Source organism: Varanus komodoensis, unplaced genomic scaffold, assembly GCF_004798865.1.
Source record: "Varanus komodoensis strain SLA01 unplaced genomic scaffold, ASM479886v1 scaffold63, whole genome shotgun sequence".
Taxonomy (NCBI): domain Eukaryota; kingdom Metazoa; phylum Chordata; class Lepidosauria; order Squamata; family Varanidae; genus Varanus; species Varanus komodoensis.
In genome coordinates this window covers 3072594-3093645 of record NW_025336259.1, presented here as the reverse complement: position 1 = coordinate 3093645, position 21052 = coordinate 3072594, and the positions used below count along the sequence as shown (strand labels likewise).

Sequence of the window (21052 nt, the reverse complement as noted above, 5' to 3'; positions counted from 1 at the left end):
GGGGTTCCTTGCCAGTAGTCCTCCCTCCCTACAATTCCCTCTTTCAACCAGAGCTGAACGGGTCGAATTCCCACTCGAGATTCCTCTGGGCTCCTCACCACCTCCTCGCCTCACCCAGAGTCACCTGGAGCTGGGGGTCAGAGGCTGTTTGAGGGAGCCGTTGGAAGCAACCAGCCACATCTGGCGCTACCAGAACACGCGATCGCATGGATCCAGTGCTGTCTTTGTGTCAGGTGGACATATGCTTTGTCCCTTGATCAAGGTTGAAACTAGCTTCCCTCCCCCTGATGCCCTGCAGATGTTTGGACCTGTGACATCCCTCACCGACATGTTCCCGCCAAATGGGTTGAAGTTTGACTCCCAGAATGCCCCAGCCAGCCGTGCCTGGGGCCTTCTGGGAGTCTTAATGCGACATGTCTGGAGGGCACCACCTTGTGGAAGGCTGGCAGACCACTGAGCCTTCCCTTCGGGGTTTTTCTCCCCGTGGCAGCCTTCCACGTCGTCCGTTGCCTCAGATGAGAAGGTCGACTACGTGCAAGTCGACAAGGAGAAGACCCAGGCCCTGCAGAACACCATGCTGGAATGGACAGACGTCCGGCAGTCGTCAGAGCCCACCAAGCCAGTGAAGCAGTAACAGGCGGACGTGCATCGAAGCAGAAGGGAAGCATTTCGGCCGGGCTGACACCCGATTGCTCCGTCCACCAAAGCCTCCTGCTTTCCTTTCATGGGGACTGTTTGACAAGGATGGGGAAGGCCTGGTCTTGAAGCAGACGTAACTTCGGGGGTGATGCGGATGATACTCAGTGCGGTTCTAAAGATGCCGGGGGCCCTGCAGTGATGGCTTAGCTGCTGCCCAAATTACCCAGGAAGTTCAACATAGCAATATCAGGATTCTTGGTGTCCTGCATGCTTGCAGCCAGGGCTGAATGCATCCCCGCTGCCCCCAGCTTCTGCCATATGCACCAAACCAGTTCCCACTGGGTAGTATTCCAGTCTTCTGGAAACGTCAGTCTCACCCTCCCCTCCCTCTTTCATCTCCTGACCATTCACAGAAGGAAAAAAAGAAAAAAAAGAAAAAAAACAGGCAATCATTGGCACAAACTGTTCAGTTTCACCGAAACCTAGTTTGTTTGTCCTTCTGTGTAAACTGCAGGCATCCTTGTCTCTAAAGCACTTAAAAGCATTTTCCAGGAGTGAAAGGAAATTATCATTGCTCATTGGTGTGTATCAGCATCTTGAAAAAGAGATATTTATCTGAGCTAAAAATGGTTTCCCCCTCCCCAAAAGAAGTACTTTCAAGATCCTCACATGCAGGTCTTAATGTCAAATGTTCAGGTATTTTCTGAATACTCTCATAGTGTTGAATATTCGCAGAATATTTGATATATGTGTCCGATATCCTATGATGTTTGAGTTGAACTTTTGATGTTTGACAGTATTGGATAGCTGGTGTGCAGTTGTATTTAGTAGTTTGATGTCTGACAATTATGAGAATCGTGGCTGAGAACATAAGCAGAGTCTTGTCGGGTTAAAGTGCCATTCATTCCGGTAATCTGTTTTGAGTGCTTGCCAGGCCAGTAATGGGTGCCAATAAGTCTGAAGAATTCAAAGTGTGAATCACATTTTCAAAATGCGTGTGCAGATGAGATGTTTTGCATTTAAAAGTCGCAAGACGGGAAAAGTCTGGCAATCGGTGAACATTGGGAAATATTCAGCTGCAGTGAGAGCATGTCGGGGTACATAAGCTGGATCGTTGCAAGATGAAGGAAAACTGCTTCCCAAATGAATCTTGATTCACCCACTAGATTTAAAACCAAAGTGGTGATCACAGGTTGTGATGGTGGACCCACTGCTGGGGCAGCGCTGTTCCTCCACGTGAGGTCCGGTGTGTGAGCCACGTGTGGGACTCCAGGGTGCCCACACGTCGAGTGGATGTCATGCCTCGTCCCTTGACCGAGATGCAGACTCACTTCCTCCCACCTGATGCCCTGCAGATGATTTGGCCACAACTCCCTGCATTCTTGACCTTTAGCCACACAAGCTGGGGAGCATGGGAATTGACGTTCCAAGCCTCCGGAGGGCTCCAGGTTGGGAGAACCTGTTCAGAAGCCATCAGGATATCACCTGACAACCACAGGCATTGTGTGCGTAGTGTGGCCCAGCCCGGTTGGCCTCCTCGCGTATCCCCTTAGCACAAAGCTCTAGAAGGAAGGGAAGGAACTACTACAGCACTTGGGTTAGTGTAATGTCATGAAAAAGAAGCCCCTTGCCTTTTTGAGAGTAGTAAATAGTGAATTCTAATAGCGCCTCCTTGTCATCACTTTGATGCTCTTCAGTGCATTGGACAAAAATTCCCAGCATCCCACAGCCAGCACAACATACACGCCACTGCATCTGGAGGGGCACCAGGTCGGGGAGAGCCACTGTAGTCTTTTCATCCACCGTCATCGAATGAGGCTTTATTTTATTTACAAGTCAGGGACCCTGGAAGAGGTTCCCCCCTTGCCCAGGGCTGGCCGGTGGGCCGACCAAAACCCACCAGAACGGTTAGATCAAAACTGGCTTGATAATTAAAAATAGGGAGCTGCGGTTCGTGTTTTCTGCCCTGGGGGCAGAATTCTGTGGTGGATGGACGATCCCAACGAAGCTGAGCAGGGTGCTAAAGGCTGGGGAGATGGAGCGGCTGAGCAGAGGTGGAGAGGGAAGCGAACAGCCCCTGAGCAGCAGCTTTCTGCCCTTGCACTCCCCTATATATGAGCCATGTCTCTTACAGGAGGATCGCGCTTGAATCAGATATTGGGCCACAGCAAGCCCTTCCCCACATCCTTGGGGCCACATCCAGAGGCCCTGCATGAGGTACTAACTGCATGGAAAGCTGCCCAAACCCCTGGACCATGTAGCTTGCCGCTGGTGGCTCATGGGCTACGATTCCGACCAAGGCCCCACTCGCCACCTGCGGCCCAAGCAGAACCGCCAGGGAGTGAATGCGGACCTTTCTGCCTGCTCCTGAAGGGATCCTCGCCCACCCCATGGGCACCCACGTGCCTCTCCACTGGCCACCTGGAGACAGAATACCGTGCTATAGAAGCTCCCCAGTGTCGCAGGCACAAAAACGTGTGCTGTGAGGACGGAACAAGGTTCTGCCAGAGTTTATTTCCCAGTGCCACAAAGTTGGGAAGAAGCAACCCATCTTGCGGAAGAAGCCATGGTGTTGACGGTTAAAAAAAAGTGATACTGTGATACTGTACAGCCCAAAGGGGTCCCTCCAGATTGTGCAACTGGGGGTGATCTTTGGGGTGGCCTCACAGTGGTATTAGAGCATCGTGAGTAAAGCACCCGATTGCTTTGGTGTGGTGTGGAGAGAGCACCTTGTTCCCAGCTTCTGGCGAGTAACGCAGTTACTTTGCATGTAAGACCTGTCCTGGAAGAGGTTCCCCCCAACCCACGTGTTGGCCAGAGGGCTGACCTAGCACCTGGTCCCTGGCAGCCAGCGAGTCCCCACTGCATCTTCCTGCCTCCGGACAACAGCAGCCGAGGATAAAGGCAAAATCCCCTTGGCTTATAGCATGAGCCCTTCTAACTGTGTGCCAGTGGTGAACAATGCAACCCTGATGTCCTGCGCCCATGTTTACTTACAAGTAAGTCCTGTTGCAGTCAGTGGTGCTTTTCCCAGGAAAATGTGCTTAGGATTGTGGCCTCAACTCACTTTTCCCACTGAGCGTCTTTCTTGCACTGTTTTGGGTTCAGGTTCTCACGGACTGATAGTGAAACGGACAATACGATGTCATGATTTGTGCACTGACCTTGTGACTGTTAAAACAGCTGTACCTTTTGCAAAAGGACTCGTTTCCTTGTCGAGTGGTTTGTTGAAAAGCGTGTCTGCATCCTGCTCGATCGGGAAGAGCTCAGATCTCCCAAGCGCTACCTTGGCGTTCAGTAGAATACGATTCCTAAGAATCGAATGGTGCTGGATCTGACTGAGACCCACTGGATCCAGCATCTCGTGTCCAGCTGCAACCAGCAAGCTGGCTCTGGAAGGGTGTGGCTGGACAGGAAGGCGCTTAGCCTTCCTTAGAGATCCACAGATCCACTGCCTCTGTTCATGGGTGCTCCCTTGGGTGCAACCCTCACTACCATTTCGCCCTGGGTCCTTTCAACTGTTACGTTAACGTGCAATAGCAACAGGACAGAGACGAGTGCTTTTGCATCCTCATGAGAAACCCACTTGGCATTCGACCTTGCCTGGATCTGTCCTGTGCAGAATGGAAGCGAGAAGAAACCACGCCGCACCCCAGCTGCTGGGGCCCTTTATGCCACCTGCAAGAGGCTTGGTTTATGGCCTTCCTCAGGTTTCCCCAGGAGTCTTCGCAGCCTTCAGAAGCCACAGAGCTTACTCGGTTGTCACTGGGCTGTTTTAGGGTGCCTCTCCCATTAATCGCTCACCCCCTGCAAGCCTCGGAGTTCCTTCCTCTTGGGCTCACAAGGTGTCCTTTTTGGCTACAGAAGAATGACGACTCAGATCATTTTAGTGATGCAGCTGCTTTGCTGCTTCCCCCACCAGCAATCCTACAAGTTGCCGTTTGCTTCCGGTCCAGATATGGGCAGAGGCCCTGGCAGCCGCCATTAGAGCAACGCTTGCGTTTAACTTCAGGCAACTGCCTGCAGCAGTGCAGCCTCTCCTTGTGCTTTATGGCTTGGAAGGGGCCAAAGGCTTGGGGTGCTCGATTGAGATCTGGTCCCCCTTCAGCCACAAAGCTCCTTAGGCGACTTTGGGCCAGTCGCTGACGCTCACCCTGGCCCATCTCGGGGTTCTGAGGGAGGTCATGTCTGGGATGGTGGGCTGGGGAATTCCTATAATAACTAAATGCAGCTCCTCAGGTCCCCTTTCTTCTTCCCTTCACATTCCTAAGCACTCAACTCTTTTCCTGCTCCGTGGAGCTCTTGTTGGTTTCTACATTTTGCTTGGGCTTGGGAGGAGCCCGGCTTCCTGTGGACGGACATCATGTGGCAAGTCTCTGTTTTAGAGTCTTCTCTTTACGGCACAGCTACCATAGACAGTGGCTTTCCGGTGTCACCCCACCCTTGATTTTGTGCAAAGGGCAACTTTTCAATTCCCTACCTCGCATGGGTGTTCTGACGATTGAAGTTTGGAGGAAGTGAATTAGGTCATTTATACCTGGCGTCAACATGGCAAGACTTTCCCTGAAGTTCTGTCATTATACCATTCAGACACTTCGACACACAATGAGCGCTACCTCTTAGAAAAATTAAAGTGTGGGGGGAGGGGCAATAAGACCCATGTGACCCAAACTTCACTGCAATAGAGCAGCAATCTGCCCTTGCCTGCAATAAACTCATTTTCAGATGCAACAGCTACCGAAACGAACCAAAATTAACTTTGCGGCTGTGTTCAAAAAAGCTTTTAAATGTTTCCCCCAGCTGGAAAATGATCAATGATCTAGAAAAAAGTGGTGTGCGCATAAGAAGCAAAGTCCTGGTGACACCTGAGCATTTTACCAGGTTCTCAGAAATCCTCCTGCAAAGAAAGCCAGGTAGGCAGGACCTAGCTGAGTCCTGCTCCTTATATGCTAATTTATTGCACGCAGACCACCTGAGTTCGTTGGCTATCGTAGAAGTTGCCTCCTTGCCCCATGGAATAGGGCTTCTCGGCCTACATTCAGGATTCCAAATGTTGGAATTTGAGTGCAGGCACTGCAGTGTCCAAGCCCTCGAAATGATTTAAAATGGGAATGGCCAAGAACCTTCAAAGAATGGCAGGCAAACAGCAAAGAAAGTTGTAGGCAAAAAGCTCTGGAAGGCCACGAGTGCTTTAAAATCCTGCAAGCTCGTGCATTGCTTGTTGGAACGCCCCTTTGTAGTAATCCACTTTAAACCAAGGCTTTGGGCCTGTCCATCCACTGCTTTTCCATGCAAACATCTAGCACAAGGCTCATGTTCCCCGTGCTGAGTTTCCCTCATCCACCCTCTGTTTCGACTCATTGTGGGGTTGGGAAACCTCAGCAAGTGTTGAAACAGGAAAAATCCTGCCTATGGCCTAGAAACAAGGTCACCGACCCACCCTGGTCAAAACTGGAGACCTAGAGATCGAGGCGCTGTGGCGTTCCAGGCCGCTTGGTGTAGTGGCGGGTCATTCCGGATTGTGCCCAGTGGCACGCGGTGGTCCCTAGCACGGCCATTGAAGTGCAAGAACAGCATGTGGGAACGAACGTGCTGGATGGAACGGCCCAGTGTCCTCATCCTCGGAGAGTCACTGGTGCTTTCGGGAGCAGGAGGCACCAAACGATGCCCAGGGAAGTCCCCACGGTGCCGGAGAGCCGTGTTAAAGCTTGAGAGGTAACCACTGCAACACACTACTAGTGACTCCAGGTGTAGAGACGGTTTGCCTCAGAGGGAGGGCAGTTTGGCAAGGGTACTCAAACTGGGACCAGTCCTATGAACCCCTAGAGCAAAGCTTGGCTTTCTCAGTTCAAACAGTGCAGGGCAGAAGATGTCCTCCTTTCTCTGGACTGAAGCAGTTACTCAACATCTCAAGCATTCTGGGAAATACCAGCCAACTCCCAGAATTCCAGACCATTGGGCATGCTGGCTGGGGCTGATAGGAGTCGAAGGCCTCCGAGGGTGCCAGGGTGGGGGAGACTGAGCTAAAGCTGTCCTTGAACTTGATGCTCAGAAAAATGAGCGGGACTATTTCTAACATGGGTTTATCGATGTGGCTGCGTGGATCTGCATTAAGCCCAGTGGTTCGGAAACCAGGGTTCAAAATACCAAGGTTCCACATAATGGAAGCATCTTCGTTGTTATAACATTAGCATACGTGTTTGCATTAGGTGTCAAGATGGATTTTTGATCAGGAGTCTTAAAGGTGTTTCATCCAAGAAACTATGTAGTTTTGTTACTTTCCTGTGAATGTTCTGAAATGAATGGCTGTTAGAGATGGGGTGGGGTATTTTTATTTCATAGAAAAAACTTTTTTTAGGAGGACAAAAATACTCTTTTAAAAACATGAACATATGTTTTTGTCTTGTGGTATCATTATTTGCGCTGGGTTATTAATTTTTCTAGTCACTGTGGATGCTAATCCCTTAAATTATTAATTTATTCTTCATGATTTTTAAGACTATTTTGACACACTTATCCTGTAAAACTGTTCTCACGCTTAGCTAATACTTTTTATTTTTATTTTTGGCTATTAATAAATGTGATATGTGCTGAAAAGCAATGCTATCGTATCCAAATTATTAAATAGCCCAACAGGCAGCAGGCCGCTGTGGGACTTGATGAAGATACCGAAGTAAGAAATTAAACAGCATTTCTTAACACTTCGAGGTAGTTTGCGTACACGCGATAGCCATTAGTGAAACTCGGGGTTGATCATCCGGTTTGAGTTTATACTTTTAGAGAAAGCGGGGGGTAAGGAATAGAATAAGGGTGCACATCTTTGCACGTTGAGACAGACCGGCCTACGAGGTCCCCCGTTGCTGGTCACCAGCCCTGTTGGGCCATGCTAGGAGCTGTGGGCGTCTTTCTGTCTAGACACACTTTGGCTGTCCCTGAAGGAGCACCGTGACTGCCCAGCTACAGAATCCAAGCCAGAGTCTGCGCAGCCTCCCTTGGTCTTCTCGTCCACGTCCCTTTTGACAGCTGTGCCAGCACCATGGTGGGCCGTGTGGCAAGCAGGAGGCCTGGTCACACCGCTGGAGCACGCATGACTTCCATCGTGTAGAGGAGGAGGGCTAGAGAACATGGGAAATGCGTATTCCAGGTTTCTGAGGGGCATTCCTCAAGCAGGGTGCCCCCCCATGGGTCCCCTCTGTCTGTGACTTCCCCCCATTGCGGCCACCAGCTGCTTCTCCTCCCCCTCCTCTTTCCCATCCACTTGCTTGCTCAACGGGGACAGGAAGGGGGGGGGGGCGCCATGGCATCTCTTCCTCCCCCTCCAGCATCGTCAGGGCCAGAAAAGGGTGGGTGCACAAGGAGGTTTGCACTGGGGAAAAGGAAGAGCAACTCTGGTGGGGGGGGGGGGATCTTGTTGCCAAGCCCCTGCTGGCGTAGGGCACCTCAACAGATGCCCACCTGTGCTTACCTGTGACACAGGCGTGACCATGCAGGTGAGAAATGTCAACCAGAACCCACTGCAAGAGACTGTCCGGAAACAATGCTGCAAAGTTAAGTTGTCCCTGGTTCAAATCTCACCTCATGGCCAGATCTACCCAATGGTTCATGCTGACCTACTTCATGGGGTTCATGATAAAAGGTTGCAGGTGGTGAACTGTCTTCTCTGGCTGGGGTCACCATGCTGAGGTCCAGGGGGCTCACACCTGGCTGGTGCACTCCTGGAGCATTCTGCTCGCGCGCGCGCGCGCGCTCGCGCTCTCTCTCTCTCTCTCTCTCTCTCTCTCTCTCTCTCTCTCTCTCACCCCACCACAAGACCAAAGTTCATCTAGCCCAGCATTCTCATCACAGACCGGGCAACCGAATACCCATGCAAAATCCACCCAGAGGGCACTAGTGAAACAGCACCCTCCCACCATGTTCCCCAGCACCTGGTAGAAAGATGCACACTCTCTTGGATACTGAACTTAATACGGATAGTGTTATCCATGAATCCTCCATGAATTTGTCTTTTCCCCCTTTTCAAACTGTCCTGGGTTGATGGCCATCACTACATCCCATGTAGCAGATTCCATAATTTAACTTTGTCCTGTGTTCTGCAGGACTTAGAAACAGAAACAGAGGGAGTCAGAAGGTGTATCCTGAGCCATCTAGTCTGACCCCCGGCTCTAGCCGGCTCCGTTCATGACATGCCCACCATGTGCATGACTTCCTTTGGGCTGCCCAGTTTCAAGGCATACACAACAACAGGTGTATATTTTACATGTTTATATATTAGTGTATACCATTGTATAGAAATTTAAAATAGTAGCCAGCCAGCCAGGAAAGCCTAGAGTTGGGACAACCAATGAACACAGCTTGTTAGCATGGATTTCCCAACATGAGACACATATGGGGTACAGCCACGGGGTTTTTTAATCAGCGATAGATCGACAGATATAAGTGACCAACCTTTGCCATTACATAATTCAGAGATGACAAAATGTGGACTGGGAAAACGAGCAACTCAGCCAGGAGTGCCAGTCTCGATGCTGAGATTCCTTGAAAGAACTCCAGGGAGAAGGTGCCACACAAGACCACCACAATGTGGCTGCCCAGGCCAGCGCTGGACAGAAGCTCCTTACCCTTCCTAGCACTGTGATCACTGGGAGAAGAGGACTCCCTGGGGCTCTGATGAGCCACACAGCAAAGCTGGAGAGATGAGAAAGGAGCTGTAAGACCCGCCACAGGCATGGAGGAGAAGCTTGGGCAAAGGTACCATTTTCATATCGAAAGAAAGAATGGACAGCTCAGGAGCATCTGAGGAGCTTCGGGAGCTGCAGCAGCACTCCGTGAAAACTGGTGGCGGCAGCAAAAATAAACCAATGGGGAACCTTAGTAGCACACTGGTGCAGGGCCGTTAAAAAGGTGAGTTTAGCTCATCCTCCCGCTAAACTGGGCTATTGCACCACTCGGCAGCTTCCCACAGAAAACTGGCAGAAAACTGCTTGTTTTGGTGCTTGCTGCTTTGGCAAATTGTGGGCTGCAGTGATGGTAGGCCGGAGGGACCACCTGCGGTTCACAGGGCGCATGTTGTCGACCTACGACCAAATATCCAAAGCCAGACCTGTTAACTGCGTAACTTCTTCACCCTTTCACCAAAATAAATCCCCACATTGCTTTGGCCCAGCAAAGCTCCTGGTTCCCTCCATCTCGTTTCACATGAAACATCCACGCAGAACAGCAATTCCAGCTGGCACAAAGATGCAGCTCCTTGCAACTTTCATCCTTCGTGCTGGAAAAGCACCCAATGACAGAGGAAGAAATTGCTGGAAGAAATTTCCTTACGTTATCGACAAAACCCAGCTCTGGGTATTGACAGAAAAGAACGGCCGTGGAGGGATGTCCCAGAAGGATTTCCAATGCTTCTACAAGGAGTGTGGAATCCGATTGGTATAGTTCAATACTCTACAAACTACGTTGGACAGCATTCTGCCTTCCTCCTATAAGCAAACCTAGGAAGTACAGTTCTGTGGGGAATCGGCTTTCTAGCGCCCCAACGGAAAGCTACCATTCTGAGATCTAGAGAGGAGTGGGGTCGAGGGTCGGACTGTGTTGTAGCACTGTCTGCCACTCTAAGTGTTCTCCCCGTATTCTGGGGATGGGAGAGGTCAAGGGGACGAGGGTGGTGGAGTCTTGCGTGACAGGTACGGTGTGGTCTGTTCATTGGGGTTTGAGAAATGTGGTCCTGCTAGAAGACGAGTCCGTGGAAAGAGCTTGACCCTCCTCCGCCGGGGTCGTGCCCGCAACCCCCCGAGGACCCTTCGTCATCATCCCCCTCGAAGTCCTTCCACCACAAAGGGGACTTGGGCAAGGCGGAAATGTAGGCACTTCGGCTTCTAGCTTCCTTTTCCTGCTCCTAGGGGGCAAACACACACACACACACAAAACCAAACACAAGTAGGTCATTCAATCTCTTAAAGAGAATAAATATGATGATCATTATCATTAATCCTGGCCTGGTTCACACATAATGCTAAGGCATAGTGTGGTTTGATGAAAGCTGGCTTGTCATCGTGTTTGAACCCATAACCCAGTTGTGAACCAGAAATAGAAGCCTTTCTTTGATTTTGATTTACAAAGCCTGGCTTGTTTAAACCATGGCTTGCTGCAGTATCTAAACCCAAAACAGCAGCTTATCCCTAGCTTGTTTGCACTGCTGCCTGCCCTAAAAAAAGGTACCAGGGAACAGGAGCCTGAAACAAATTCTGCTCTGAAGGCTGGCAAATAAGCCTGCATGAAAGAAACGACAAATAGAGAAAACAAACCACAGTTGGTTTGCTAATCTACAAGACAATTCATGTCTTGTACATTAGCAACAAACAAACCAGGGTTAACTGAAACTGTGACTGAAGCATTAAATGCAGTGCAGCCACTAAAAGTGGAGCTACTAATTGTTACCTGCAAGTAGAGAATGTTGTCTTTTGCGATGGCTTCCATCAGGCTTTTATCTGGAGAATGCAAGTCTCCGTTTACCCAGGCAGATTCTGCCGGAGCCTCGGCCATGCTTTTTGACTGAGTCATCCTCTGCCTGTAGAAGAGCAGATAAGCCGTGTCCTTGGGCAAGAAGGAGGTCACATTGCTGACCGACTCAAACGACGAGAAAGAGACCCTTGTGTCGTTGAAAAGGTACCACTGGATGGCAACATCTGGCGGCTTCTCCAGGGTGATGTTCAGCGAGGCGTCCGTGAGCTCACACTCACTGGTAGCATCTTCACACTCCCTGGCGTAGCAATAGTAGTGGCCACTCTCCGAGGAGACGCCGGAGTGTACCACCACACTGCAAAGGTCATACACAATGGAAGCAAAGCCCTTGCGTGACGAGGCTCGCCTGCCGTTCCTGCCTGGAGAGGCACTGCTCCACTCCTCCGAGGATGTCAGGATGGGCAGCTTCAACACCAGCGGGACGGAGACGTTGTCGAGGATCTTCTTCCTCCGCATGGCTCGGAGGTCGAAGGAGAACCGCAGGAGGGTGAGGATGAGGTAGTGAGGCCCCTCGGTCAGCTCGGCCAGCTTCTCCGCATCTTGGAGGGAAGCGCAGTTTTCACAGTGATACCGGTTCTCTGCTGTCAGTGTCTCGGGGGATAAGAAATAATTGATCAAGTCGGGGACGGATCTGGAACCCTCAGGACCGCAAACTGGCTTCTGCCAAGCCGGTGCTGAATCTGCATCAGGCTTCACACGAAAGGCATCTTGTTCAGATCTCGAAGAGAAAGGTGTCGGTTGACCTTCTGGTCGCAAAGTTTCAATCGGCAACACTTGAGAAGGATTCTCTACTGGTGGCATGTGTGCCCCTGATCTCCTTGGTGAGTTACTCAGCCTGCTTTGCACTTCTACGCTTTGCTGAATGGTCTGTGGACCCATTACTTCTACAGGTAAAACTGAGGTACTTCTAGGGGCTACAGGCACCTGGCTGTCACCTGGTGGGAAAGCCAAGGAGAGGTCTGTGAAGGGTTCTTCCCTGGAGGAGACTTTTAGGCACTTCAGACAACGAATTTTTGTCTTAATTTTGCCCCCAAACATTTTTTCAACTAACGTCTTGTTTGCGGCATTCTGTCGCTCAGCTTGAGGCATTGGCGTGGACTCCTTGAGTTTTTGGTAAATTCTTCTTCCTGTCCTCTCTTCTTCATGCAGCCTTTTTGGGGAGTGGGGGAGGAAAAACAGACATTGAAGGAAGGATAGATGGACGGACGGACGGACATAAGAATGAGCATAAGGAGAAAGAAGCCCTACCTTGAAGTTCAGAATGGGATGCCAGGATGTGCAGGCAGCCCATGACAGGAACTGGATGCTAAATTCCCCACCTGCCCTGCCTTCCCAGTGCAAGATCGAAGCCCCAACAAGGACAGAACTGTCTCCCAACAGAGATCTAATGACCTCTGTGTCTTCCTGATCTTCGAAGGACACCAAAAGCTTCATTTTGGAAGACACTGCTGCTTTCATAGACACAAGACTCAATTTATTTCCCGTACTACTGCGTTTATCCTTATGCTCTTCTAGTGTGTTGTTATCTTGTGTGTGCATATATTTTAATTTGTTTTAATTTATTGTTGTAAGCCGCCCCGAGGCTTCGGCAAATGGGGCGGCATAAAAATGTTTTAATAAATAAATAAATAAATAAAATAAAATATATTCACATAAACAGTGATGAAAGTAGACCAAGCAAACTGGGAAGATGGGATACCAATAATTTGGTACCAACAATCGGAAAACTCTGGCAGAGCTTCCCCTGGTGTGCTGGAGACCCTGAACTACAAAAAGGTGGCTGTCCGTGGCAGGGAAAGGGAGGTCATGGTAGCAACATGACACCGATAAGTTTATAAGGCACCTGCTTCACACAATCTATTTCCTTCCTGTGCAACATGGCCAGACGATCCATTGCTGGATGCCTTCTCATACCAGACTGAGAAACAAGCTACACAGTTGTCATTGCTGGTGTTGGTTGTGTACATTGCAGAGTCTACTTCTAGCCTAAGTGTGGGTCAGGAAAGACCAACCTCCCTCACCTTTTTCTGCTAAGGAGTTTTTCCAGATGATCTTCCTCCATAAATCAACAATTTTTTAAAAACTCCTTAGCCCAGGTGTTCTTCATGATTGAAAACTCATGGCTCATGATGGCTTATCAGGGGTTATCAAAAAAAGGTCTCTAATAACAATCTGCATCAAACAAGGAGTTGGAGTCAGACAATCCTGTACCTCTTACTTGTGAGTAAGCCCCACTGCCCTCAGTGGGACTTGGTAAACATTTATAGGATTGCTTTGTAAATCAGCAACACATACTTTTCAGTCACACTGACAGCACTAAAGCATGACTGATTTTTTACAATGAAGCCTAAATACATCTAATTTAGTCCGGCTCGAGGCCCTAATAACTTAAAACTAAACATTTTACTTGCACTAGCCATAATCCACCATCGTTGCTATTTGACGGCCAACCAGCATCGCTGAAGAAAGAGGCCTGGAATAAGAAATGCGGCATCTGAAGTAGCAACTCTGTGCAAGTCTAGACAGAAGAAAAGTATGTCTGGGAGTTGTAGGCCTTTTCTCTGGCTAGACTTGCCTAGGATTGTACACTAAATCGTTTAAACAAGAGCCGAATTCAGTGCCATGCTCGGTCACGCTGCCACGGCAGGGATGAGGTGAACCTGGGCATTGCGCTTGGCCTGGTGCAATTCTCTGTTCAGCCTGCTCCTTCCTGGTACCCTCCGGATGTGCTGGACGACAGTGGGAACTGCAGTCCAATATCCGTGCAGGATGCCAGGCTGGGACTAAACCAGGAAAACCCAGTTCAAATCCCCACCTGCCCTGATGGCCAGTGGGCAACACTGAACCAGGAGCCCCTTCAACTTAATCTACCTCGCAAGGTTGTTGGAAGGATATTTATTTATTTAAAGCTTTTGTATGCCGTCCCTTATGCATGGCATCTCAGGACGGCTTACAGTCATTAAAACAACCACAATAAAACAGCAATAAATAACAATCAACCAAAAAATACAAATTAAATAAGTTAAATAAAAGCGACTGTTAGGCATTAAGATTTTAAAAAGTTTAAAAAAAACAGTTAAATAAAAAGGATATAAAGAAGGATATAATGTGGGGGGAACCCTACATGCCACCCTGAGCTCCTAGGAAGACATGTGGGATAAAAATCTAAGTTAACGGGACTATATTAAATGAGATAACCATAAATGAGATAACCGATCAGTCATGGCTGTGGACAATGGGTGGGCAAGCAGCGTTCCCACAGCTCAGCATTACTTTTCCCTGCCAGAAAGCTTGAGGGGCTGTTTGTGTGCGGGGCTCGCCCAGTTGGGAAGAGTCCTGCTAGCAGGGGTTGTGCAGAATGAGTGTTCAAGGGCAGCATCTCCCGAGCGGAGAGCAACTAGGCAATGTCCTTAACGGCCCACCACTGGGATGTAACCAGTCACGCTTCCCACCTTCTACTCAGGAAATGCTGGCAAGCAAAACACAGCAGCAAAACTGCTCCCTCCAAGGAATATACAGCCCAAGCTTGGATGTTGCAAAAATACACAGATAGCCAAAGCAGTCAAATCTAAGAACTAACAATCAAGGCGATGAACTTTATTCTGGCTGGCGCTTTTGTGGACACCCATATTTGATGCAGCAGAGAAGCATTTGCAAAAGCTTTGGCCAGAAACAAATTCTTCGTGCCACCAGATGAATTGGGGTTAAAAAGTCAAGAAGTCAGGTGCTCAGGATTCTCAAAGATGAGCCAACTTACCGATCGAGCAGGTATTTGAGGTATTCAGAGCAGTCCTGCTGAGCTCCCCGGGTGAACCAGGGAGGCCATGAAGCCGAAAAAAAGCTTTCAGGTGAGATGGCAGGGCGCTGGCAGAGATGGGAGAAAAGAGAAGGAAGAGAGTTGGGAGGTGAGGGGAGAACGGAGAAAGAGTAAAAAGACGGCCCCCGGACACCTGTCCTGCCCTTTTCAACATAACGACGGCATATTATTAAATAAATAAATAAACATTTAATCAATATTTTAATAAGTTTTGATATCAAATTTCATTATTGTATTTTATTAATTGCAGCCAGAGTGGGTTGCCAATTTATTTATGCTGTTAGCCCTCCAGTGACGTTAGTAACTGGACGGCATACAAACTTATAAATAAATAAATAAATAGATAGATAGATAGATAGATAGATAGATAGATAGATAGATAGAGAAATAAATAGAGAAATAAATAGAGAAATAAATAGAGAAATAGAGAAATAAATAAAATATTAAGGCTGCACATTTCAGGCATTTAATGGTGGTGGGAGCAGTTGCAACTGCTATATCTGTAGATTAAATTGTTTTAAAGCTGCACCCCACTGTGGACAGTAAGCAAGAAGACTGGGTACAAATTGACAAAACAAATTAATTCGTCTCCAAACTGCAGAGGTCAAGCTGCATCGACTTCAAGCTATGGTGGAGCAGGCACCTGCTTCTTTTGCGGAGAAGCTGCTTTTTGCTACTGCTCTGCTGCTAAATTTTGCCAGCCAATCTGGCAGCACTGCAGTAGCCATTTCAGTGACGGGACGGGAAGGCGCGTGGCCCCAGACTGCCGGGGACTGAGCGCTGCAGCTCTAAATAAAGGAAAGCGTCTGCTGCTCTTGGATCTTCCCAGTCGCTTTAATGAGGGCAGGGCTTTGCCGTACCTTAACCATGCCTTCCCCATCCTGGGGCCCTTCAGATGTTTTGGTCTTCGGCTTCCATCGGCCTCTGCTAGCCCAGACGGTGGCTCAGGAACATGGGGGTGTAGGCCAACCCATTTGCGAGATGCCGGGTTGGGGAAGGCTGCCTTAGCGATCACTCCTGCGCCCAAACTTGCAGGACCAAGGAAGCACCTCCGGCTTCAGCTCCCACGCTCTGTCTGTGCAGCATGTGGGGCTGGATTCCCCACACATGCAGGGCATGCTTGCCAGGGCTCAGGACTCCGGGCTACTGCAAAGTGGACTGGAGTCCGGGGAGCTGAGCAAAGGGAATCCAGTGGGTTCCCACTCCCAAATGGATTCCTAGCCCATTCTCAGGCAGAACTCGAGATTAGGATGAGAGTCTGCGTGATGCCACTGCTAAGAGACGATTCAGGCATTATCGGCAGTGATGCATTTAGTGCTGGCAGGGGGCCAGAGTGCTGGTCTGCAACCAAGAGGGCCGGAGTCCAGCTGGAAGCTCCCCGCCAGTGTTGGGCCAGTAACTCTCCCGGTCTAATCTACCCACTGGGCTGTTGTGAAGATGGACTGCTGGCAAGAGCCATTAGGCTGGAGGGTAGAAGGGGCAGAGCCTCCTCAGAGATGGCTCCCTACCATAGGAGCTCCCTTCTGATAGGGAGAGAGATGGGATTTCATCCCTGCTGGCTCTTCTCTAAAAAAAACACAGACCTAGCGACTCATTTAATCCTGGATTGCATGCAGTGCTGTGTCTGCTGTGTCTGCACCCATGCTTAATTCTAGCACTGAGCTTAGGTTTCTTGTAAGACAAGCTGTGAGGGCAGGCACCCTGGAAGGGAGGTTAAACGCGAGTTCTATTAGTACAAAGGAGGAAGAAGAGGGGGAGGAAAGAACGCAGAGGAGGAGAAGGGAAGCATTTTTGCCACACTGAGCAGGGAGGGAGGGATAAAACTAGAACGAACGCGGGCAAGAGCAAGACACATCCACCTCGCCCAAACACAAGGCAACTCACTCCCACTAATCCTGGTTTCAGGCAAACCCTAGTGTGCCATTTTGTCAAAATCTCCAGACTTGGAAACTAGGGCTGCAGTCCTGCACCCATTTATTTGGGAAAAACCTCTTTGAAAGTGCTCTGAGTTGGCATGGAGAGGACTGCACTGCAAGAGTGGATGCACTCTCCCATGGGTGGGGTGTGGGCCATACCGGGGGCTGTAAGCAACATACCCCCTCTCGGCCTCGGCTTTTAATTTATTCTATTCATTCATTCATTCATTTTTAAATGTATAGGTCACTGAGTAACCCAACAGGCCTCCCTAAGTGGCAAACAACAAGATACAAGGCCAATTTAATTACAATTCAATTGAACACCACAGTTTCTGGAGTGGGAGGAAACCCAAATGCTGGTAATAGAACAAAATCTTACAGGCAAGTTGTTAAAATCATGTTTCAAAATACCTGCAGAAAAGGACAGTTTTTGCCTGGAGCCGGAATGAAAGCAGTGACGGTGCCTGGCGGGCCTCTCTAGGAAGCCCAGTCCAATGGTGTTTCCTCCCTGCTTGCCCCAGCTGGAATGCAGGAGGAGTAACACCGATCTGGTTTACAAGGCTGCTGTAACAGTGGCACACAATGTAGGCGAAAATGCTCTGGACATGCAAAATGCATGAGACGCATGCTGGGATTATTAGTCAAAGTTACCTGACTGTGCTCGAGGAAGGCAAAGAGCCATTGCAGCTTAGCCATCAGAGGCTGGGAATTGTTCTCGGCTAGATTCAGCACTGAACGCCTGAAACTTGAAAACAAAGTTTAAGAAACATCAGAAGCAGAAGCAGGGCAGTTCATCAAAAGCCACATTAGAGTTTGTAAAGAGAAGTCTTGGGCCTTCCAGGAACAGTGAATCCACAGAAATAGAATGGCTCACTGCACATGCCCAGACAAAGTCTTGCAGTCATGTGTAAATGAGTCCAGTTAGGGTTGAAGGGCAGCTGGGGTGGAGGAGAGGGGAGAGTTTCTTCAAGCCATATCCCCTCATATTGGCAGGGCTGTGGAGGAAAACCTCTTAGTCCGTGCCCTCTGTTCCACTGCCCGGTGGCCATTTCACACAGCACAATGTAAAACCGATTCCACGTAGCACCCGCAGAGCAGGTCCTGAGGCTTAAGTGCTGTCTGGTGGCAGCAGGAAATGGCAATGCTCCAACAGAGTGGTCACTTAAAATTCCCACAAAGCACTGGGGCACTACAAGGGGACCTGGTGGGAAACCCAAACCCAATGGCTGGGCAAAATAATAGGAACAGTATGAAGTAACCAGGAGCATGGCAAGGAGCGCCAAAGGGGGATGGAACCAACTTTCCCAAATCCCGAAGCTGGCAGCGTTTCTTGGATCCAAGCCAAGGCCTTGTGGCCTTCATGTCCTTAGAAAGAAGAAAGTCTTGCAGCCTTTCCCCCCAAGTATTTTCCCTAGATAAGGGCTGACAGAACTCAAAACTGCTCGAATGAAGCAGCTTTGTTCTTCTCCCATCTCCCAGGAAGGGGAATAAGCAGCTGCAACTGCTGCAGCAGAAGCAGAGAACTTTCTGCTCAAATCCATGGCTAAAAGCGCCGTCTTTTGTTCTCGGCTTGTTGAATGAATGGACGCACTGGTCGCCCAGGAGACTTTGGAGGCCCAGACCGCATCCATGGCCTATTCAGAAAGCCAGTCAAGTGTAAGACTATGGAGAAACATAAAAGGATGGAGACCAGTGTGGGTAATTTAAGGGCAGGTCAACAGTTACCCATCAAATTATACGTAAATTATGAGGCATAGATAAGAAAGGAAAACTATGTAAAATGATCGCTCAAAGGTCAGAGGAGGAAGCGACGGCACAGGGGCAAGAAGGAGACCTACTCCGAGGCCATGAAGAGAGCTTGGATGATGCTGTTCATGTAGCAGGTGTTTCCTAGGTTAATTAACCCGATTTTCCCTGTTTCAGACTTGGAAACCAGACGGGGATAAAAGCTGGCTAATTCATTCTTCTGGGAGGTCCAGGCATTCTGCCCAAGCAGGTGTTTGATTCGGTCTTCATTGGGAATTGGAAGCGCCTACAAAGTAGAAAGAAGCCAAAAACGCAGAGTCAGTAGCAGATTTAAGAATTCTGTTAGTTTTTCCAGACGGCCAGCCCTTTTAGGGATCTGCAGTGAATTTGCTAGCCGTCTTTACTTATAACCTCAGGCACTACTCATGTCAGGTTTGCTCTAGCCATAAAAGATGGTACTGGATAAGGAGTGGACAGTCCCCAACCCCATCTCTATACCCACAGTATAGCTTTCTAGCTTTGGTCCCCAGATAGACTTCCCTTGCTGGCTGCTAACTACTCATGTTGACATTGTTCTCATGGGGGGCAGAGTTGCCGATGGCTTCTAGTCCTGATGGTATTTGCCACCCCCAGTATCAGAGGCAGTGTACTCTGGTATATCAGCTACTGGGGAACACAAGTAGGTGGGTGCTTTTGCACTCATGTCCTGCTTGTGGACTTCCCATTGGAATATGGTCACTTTTGGTCTGATTCCGCAAGATCATCTTATGTTAAGGCCCAAGAAGCCATTTTGCCAAGAACATGCAACTTTCCTTGAAAAATATTTGAGCAGAGGTCTGTCAACAGCTATTTGTCATGATAGCTTCAGGAAACTTCTCTTTTACAAACAGCAGCACTCCAGATTCTAGGTTCTGGGGACAAGGGAGCACTCCAGACAAGACAGAGGTCCTGTTGGTAGGCGGGTCGGGCTTCAGGGTGGGGGACCTGGGTCTTGTCCTGAATGGGGTTGCACTCCCTCTAAAGGACAGGGCCCGCAGCTTGGGAGTGCTCCTCGACCCGGAGCTGACTTTGGAAGCTCAAGTGTCGGTGGTGGTGAGGAGCGCTTTCCTCCAGTTTCGGCTGATCCATCAGCTGCGTCCCTACCTGGAGAACAATTGCCTGGCGACAGTGACGCATGCATTGGTTACTTCCCGGTTGGACTTCTGTAACGCACTCTACGTGGGGCTGCCCTTGAAGATGGTCTGGATACTTCAGATGGTGCAAAATAGAGCTGCCAGGTTGCTGACGGGGACTGGGCGTTACTCTCACATAATCCCAGTCCTCTACCAGCTTCACTGGTTCCCCATTGAAGTCCAGGCTCAATTCAAGGTGCTGGTTATCACCTATAAAGCCCTTAACGGCTTGGGACCTGGTTATCTAAAGGAGCGCCTGTGTCCATATTTGCCCTCCCGCCCCTTGGGATCGGTAGCAGAGGCCCTTCTTCAGGAGCCCTGTGTGAAGGATATTAGGAGGAGGGCTTTCTCTGCGGTGGCGCCCCACTTATGGAATGCACTCCCCAGAGAGGTCCGCCTGGCACCGTCGTTATTTGTTTTTCGGCGCCAGGCTAAGACCTTTTTATATAAACGATATTTTAATAATTGCTGATTTTATTTATTGGTTATTTATTATGCCAGGATGTTTCCAGTTTTTATATGTATTTGTATAGATATTTATTTATATGTTGGAAGCCGCCCTGAGGCTTATGCGAATGGGGCGGCATACAAAAATTCCAAATAAATAAATAAAATGCTGCCTCCACCCCTCAGCTATGGGGGAACTAGAAACATCTGACCGGGGCATTGTGGGAAAACAGGACATGGGGCTAACTTGACCATTTGCCCGCTTCATCCTGGACACCTTTACTCTCCCATTTTGCATTGCTGTCCACCAACCCCAAGAGGCAGTCATCTTTTCCAAGCCCTCCAAATACACTTGTGCCTCAGGTAGAACTTGAACCCAACTCTGAGTCTCAAACTTGGTGCTATTGTGTCGACTCTGTTACTAAGAGATCAAGCATCATCTTCACTCTCCCTGTACCAGTTTGTGGCATGCAGAACCAACAAAGGAAATGGTTACTTTTATGGCCTCCACGACAGGTTCATAAAGATCCGGGAATCCTGAGAAGCGGAAGAACATGCAGTGGATCAGCTCAGCCAGTTGCTCCAAGCAGCTCACTGCCGAATTGGAATTCTCCTTGTGGAGGGCAGCCACCACTCTGGGGATATGCGAAAGCAGCTTGGAAAAGGACAAAGCAAAGTCACCCTCCAACCAAATAGCCAGAACCACTGCAGTGCCCAGGAGGGGTAACCCCCAATCTGGTAATCCAGATCCTTAAGCATTCACTGTGTCTCCGCTCGATGCTCTTCCCTCTCTTGGC

At 49.3% G+C, this 21052-nt stretch overlaps 2 protein-coding genes across 2 annotated transcripts in view; one reads left to right on the top strand and one right to left on the bottom strand.

Annotated features, from left to right (window-relative positions):
* The window catches only part of GAB2 (GRB2 associated binding protein 2), a 159991-nt gene extending 152751 nt beyond the window's left edge, over positions 1–7240 (top strand). The window contains exon 10 of the mRNA XM_044450128.1: positions 491–7240. Coding sequence (XP_044306063.1) covers positions 491–634 — 144 coding nt within the window. The 3' untranslated portion in view covers positions 635–7240. The remainder of the gene's footprint in view (positions 1–490) is intronic.
* Positions 7241–9027: 1787 nt separating this feature from the next.
* The window catches only part of USP35 (ubiquitin specific peptidase 35), a 32969-nt gene continuing 20944 nt past the window's right edge, over positions 9028–21052 (bottom strand). The window contains exons 6-11 of the mRNA XM_044450242.1: positions 20752–20910; positions 18729–18922; positions 17542–17635; positions 14915–15021; positions 11074–12307; positions 9028–10531 (exon numbers count right to left, since the gene is read on the bottom strand). Coding sequence (XP_044306177.1) covers positions 10364–10531; positions 11074–12307; positions 14915–15021; positions 17542–17635; positions 18729–18922; positions 20752–20910 — 1956 coding nt within the window. The 3' untranslated portion in view covers positions 9028–10363. The remainder of the gene's footprint in view (positions 10532–11073; positions 12308–14914; positions 15022–17541; positions 17636–18728; positions 18923–20751; positions 20911–21052) is intronic.